At 39.8% G+C, this 4996-nt stretch overlaps 1 protein-coding gene across 1 annotated transcript in view; it reads right to left on the reverse strand.

Annotated features, from left to right (window-relative positions):
* The window catches only part of LOC106805181 (general transcription factor IIF subunit 1-like), a 12155-nt gene extending 7873 nt beyond the window's left edge, over window positions 1–4282 (reverse strand). Inside the window, exon 1 of the mRNA XM_014806678.1 lies at window positions 4105–4282. Coding sequence (XP_014662164.1) covers window positions 4105–4269 — 165 coding nt within the window. The 5' untranslated portion in view covers window positions 4270–4282. The remainder of the gene's footprint in view (window positions 1–4104) is intronic.
* Between the last annotated feature and the right edge of the window lie 714 nt (window positions 4283–4996).

The raw sequence follows: 4996 nt of genomic DNA on the forward strand, positions 1-4996 counted from the left end.
AGGGGGAGGGGTAAAACTAGGAGGGTCCGGGGGGGGCGTGTTTTTTTACCGTACCACTAATTAATGCGTAAAATCGCCACCACATCATAGACGGTATTTGGGGTTCTTGTATATATATAAGATAGCCAAGTTGGTGTACAGTTAGTGTTCGGTGTGGGACAGGTTAACTGTTTGTACTTGTGTATTGTGTGTAGTGCATGCGTGGCACGGTAAAAATACACGCGCCGGTTGTCCTGGTCGAATGGAAATTCTTGACGATCGATTTCCGCGCTGGCAAACTTTTATTGTGGTGGAATTTAATTGGGGCGCAGGTAATTTAAACGGGGCGCAATGATTGAAACAGGGGGGAGTCTTCCCACGCCCCGTTTGCGCAACGTAGGGAGAACCCTGACTATTACGAATCACCACCTTCAGCTGTAAAACTTCCCTGCACATACTTTTTGCATGTTGCTATAAAACTCACAGCAGTTGATTCATCTTTAGTTGAGGATGAGAGCACAGTAAGACCAATACTGCAATAGGTAACAGTCACATCAAAACTGTAGCTTTACAGCCACAATAATATTATAATATCACAAACTATGAAATAAGTTTGAAATTACAACAAACAAACAAAATTAATATAACCTAAAAAATCTACTAGCTTTCTGCAGTACTTACTGATAAAAACCAGATATTTCCACTTATCTCATGTAATTGTTATAATTATAAATTATTTTCTAGTAATATACAATACTGATTTAGTAATGTTAGTGCATAAAAAAGTCAAATATGGTTTAAGAGGTGGAAGTTAAAAAAACATCTAAAACAAAATTATCAAAAATTGCAACCAATTAGCAAATGCTATTATATAGAAATTAGTGTTGTACAAAAACAACCAATGTTATTTTTTTAATTTACATGATCATTAATACGCTTCCCAAAAAGCATAACAAAACATTACTGTATGTTTAAATGTATTTTCACTTAAACTGGTTTTAAATTGCACTATGTGCAAAATTTTGTGGTTCAATATTCACTAGAAATATTTATTTTAATGTTTTAAAAACTGCCAGAGCTTAACACAGAGAAACAATCAAACACATAAGCAATATTAGAAATAGATCTAACAAGATAATTTAAATTAATAGCAGGTTGTATACTATATCCATGTATTTGTTTATTCATTCATTTATTCATTCGTTCATTCATTTATTAGCAGATATGAATCATTTGGCTAGTCTTGGTTGGGACTGCATGTTTGCAGCTACTATTTATATTAAACAGTAGATGGCGCCAGTAGGTTTCCATTCTCATACTCTAACAGAAAGTCCACGACAGATGGCGCTCTCGCTCATAGGCTCAATCTACCAAGTCGCCACAAGCAGATTTCGGTTACAATTTGCAACGCTTTTTTACTACAAGTTTTACAGCAGGGATGTTACTCGTATCCTATGTAATAAGATTTGGACTAATAAAAGTTGCAAAGATATTAAAAATCCGACCGTTATTTCATGAACAAGTGCCGCAGAGCGACAGGGTTCATCTGGTGTCTGGTGTTCTGCTGATAAATTCATTTGTGCATAGCAAGACGTCCTATACATACGTTCATTTCTAACCCCAAAAAACAACACTTCAAACTAGTGTAATAAAATTCCGATAGATGGCGGGCCGCTATCTAAGGCATCGTTGCATCGGTCAGCCAAAGCATGGCAGCTGTCAATGTGACGACAGATTGCAAAAAGCAGGAGCGAATAATTACCATATTATTACTATAGATAACGTGCATTCTATGGTGTCAGGTAATAAGGTACATTAAACCCCTTGCGAGGCACATATGGCTCGTTACAAAATAGCTCAATGGTTGATACAACCAGAGCAGCTCGTGCAAGATTACAATTTACAGCAATACGATAGCAAATATCTGTAAACTCATTTCAGTACAAGGTAGGCCAGTGATTAGTGGACCGAATAAGCTCAAGAACGTACACACTTGCGTCTATATTGGTGCCAAAATTTGATGAGAAAATTAAGTCTGGGAAATCCGCAGCCTCACTCCTGGGTAATTATTTGAGTGCTAGTGACTGTATTCCAACTATTCATACATAATGTACACTACAGAATCTCATATATAAGTCATCTCATTATCTCCTAAGTAAGCGTTGTTCAAGTAAGAGTTATGTGTGGAATTTCACTGTAAAATGGGAGCTTTCCACAACCACAGGTACTCGCCAACGCAGTTGAGAAACAAATCAATGGTTAACCCTCCTCTTGAGGGTCAAAAGGTTGTCCGACACTTACTCTTCGCATGTCAGCGGAAAGTACATTTCATGGTCCTTTCAATAAAGCCATAAAAATGGTAGGCCACCGCTGAAACAAAAAAGTTTTCCAATCGCTCCGTCAGACCATGTCCTCAGAAAATGCCTAAAATCTGCCCTGTGCCCCATTGACCTTTGACCTGTGACCTCCAATTTCGGCACAGTGATGGTTTTCCTACCATGATGCTATACACCGACTATCACGAGCCTAGGTCGAGCCGTTTAGATTTGTTCCGCAATTCTGCATTTCCTCCCTATACCTTAAGTTAAGGATGTAATGTTACCCCTTCTATTACACCTCTTGACCTTTGACCTTTGACCCCCAGCTTCGACATCCCAACTCGTTTTCGGATTACCCCCCCCACGTCCCAACTTTCGAATCCGTACGTCGAGCCATTTAGATTTGTGCCCAACTGTTGACAGACGCACGGACGGACGAACGGACGCACCCACGGACGGACGCACGCTCATGCAATTCTACAAGCTGCATCTGACTACATGTCAGATGAGCTAAAAAATTGATAAAATAGTGATACGAAATAGTACGCGGATTGTGCGCCCATTTACCTCTTTCAAATCATACGCTGTTTACAAATCTCCATTAGCTGGATTTCCCCCCCGAGCTCCGCCCACTTTCAAAATAGTGCTAGCATTGTGGCAGTGGTATCTTGAGTGTGCGAAGGGGGGCACTGCATGCAGTTTGACTCTAACATTCAATCTACATTTCAAGAAATTAAATGCAAATGCTATACGTAATGTTATTGATCGAATAGGTGTGCAATGCAAGACATTTATGCAGCTCCAGCAAACCCTAGGATGCAAATCACCAGGGTATTGATATTCAGAAGACAGTAGCCACATTGTCAGATGCTTTATTAGCAGTATTAAATAATGATTTCCCATATTACATTCAAAGATAATACTACTAGAGTGTTGCAATCATGACATCACTCATTAACCTAATGATTAGCTGCTGTAATAATTACATATGTGTTATAATATAGCACTGTTGTTATGCATTTTCATTATTTTCTGTGAGTGAATAAATTGCATGACTCGTACATCATATATTCATTTGCAAAGAAACCAGGACTATTGAAATCCTACAATCCTTGAAGTGGAGTATTATATGAATTGTCGCCTGATCTTGAAAATTTGATTAATCAAGAATTTCCCAGTGGGCTAACACTACTGGAGTAAACCGTAAATAAATATCTGTAGGCCTATCTTATGTAGATCACAACATTTACGGGGTTAGGTATAGATTAGGTACAACCATAAACCTACAATACAGTAGACCTATAGGCCTACCTCGAGACTACATTACTAACACTAGTGATATTAATTATTATTATGCACGCTAAGCCATTACTCAAATACTGTAAAACGGGTGCAATGTTGCTGAATTCGATCCAGCCGGCAAGAGAGTAGGCCTACACAGTCACAAAGCACATGCAGTGACATTATTATGACTATGAGTCATGAGACAAAGCAAATTATACTATTCCGTCGATATACCTATCGTCCTATGTATGTATAGGTACCGTCGATCGTTAATTTCATTTTAATTGCAGTCGCTAGTGACAAGAATGGTGCAATTAATTACATAGGTTACAGGTTATTACTCAGTCTACTCGAATTCGGGAATATTTACACGCCGGTAATCCGAAAGTAGCGAGCACCAAAAAATTATCGGCCCGTACGGCGTACTGTATTATGCATATAATGAATGTTTACGAATCATGTGAATAACCGCAACAAAGAACTGTGAAAATCTACGCAACTACACATATTATGGGAGGTATACCTTTGCAGTGACTTTCATAGTATTACCACGTTTCAGCTCAGGCATTTCCTCGGACATATTTGATTGATTTCGGAGACAAATACGAATAATTTCGCACAGATACTCAAATCTTGCACCGAATTTGGCGATGCGGTTACACTTGGTCACGTGGTATGGAAACGTCATTTCGTGTGGTGTGTCATGAGAAATATACACGGAGTATTTATCATAGGAAATTTATTATCGGTGGTCAGCGGGTGGTGGCGTGTGTGTTTGTGTGTGTGTAGGGGGGGGGGGGTGCGCCATAGAACTAGAAATAGAAATTCTATTTCTATTCTATTTCTATTTCTATTTCGATTCTTCTATTTCTAGTTCTATGGGGTGCGCGTGTGTGTGCGTGTGGAGTGTGTATGCGTATATAAATATACATATATACATGATATCAGGGTCGTAGCTAACTCATATACATGGAAGTGAAAAGCCACGCGTGGCTTGCGTTGTGGAAAGTCAACCGTGGGCAGCGCAGGCACTTGGAACGTCTCAATAAAAAAAAGTAAATAAACACGAAATGTATTTACTACCAAAGTCTTAATGTTTCTCTACTCTATTTCACCTATATAATCCCCTGTAAATGCCGGTCAAATGCTCATCTGCAACACACAAGTACACCGCACGCTAGCTGCTGCACACTGACACATAATATAACTAGACAGAGGGCACTCACGGAGGTGCATACCTCCGCGAGCGTGTAACATGTATATACATGTGTATAACAGCTGGCTCGCTGCTGGCTGCTGCTGACTGGACGCACTGAGGCGAGCTGCTGCTGACTGGACGCCCTAAGGCGAGCTGCTGCTGACTGGACGCCCTAAGGCGAGCTGCTGCTGACTAGACGAACTAAAGCAAGCTGCTG

This window comes from Priapulus caudatus, unplaced genomic scaffold (genome assembly GCF_000485595.1).
Source record: "Priapulus caudatus unplaced genomic scaffold, Priapulus_caudatus-5.0.1 Scaffold104, whole genome shotgun sequence".
Lineage (NCBI taxonomy): Eukaryota > Metazoa > Priapulida > Priapulimorpha > Priapulimorphida > Priapulidae > Priapulus > Priapulus caudatus.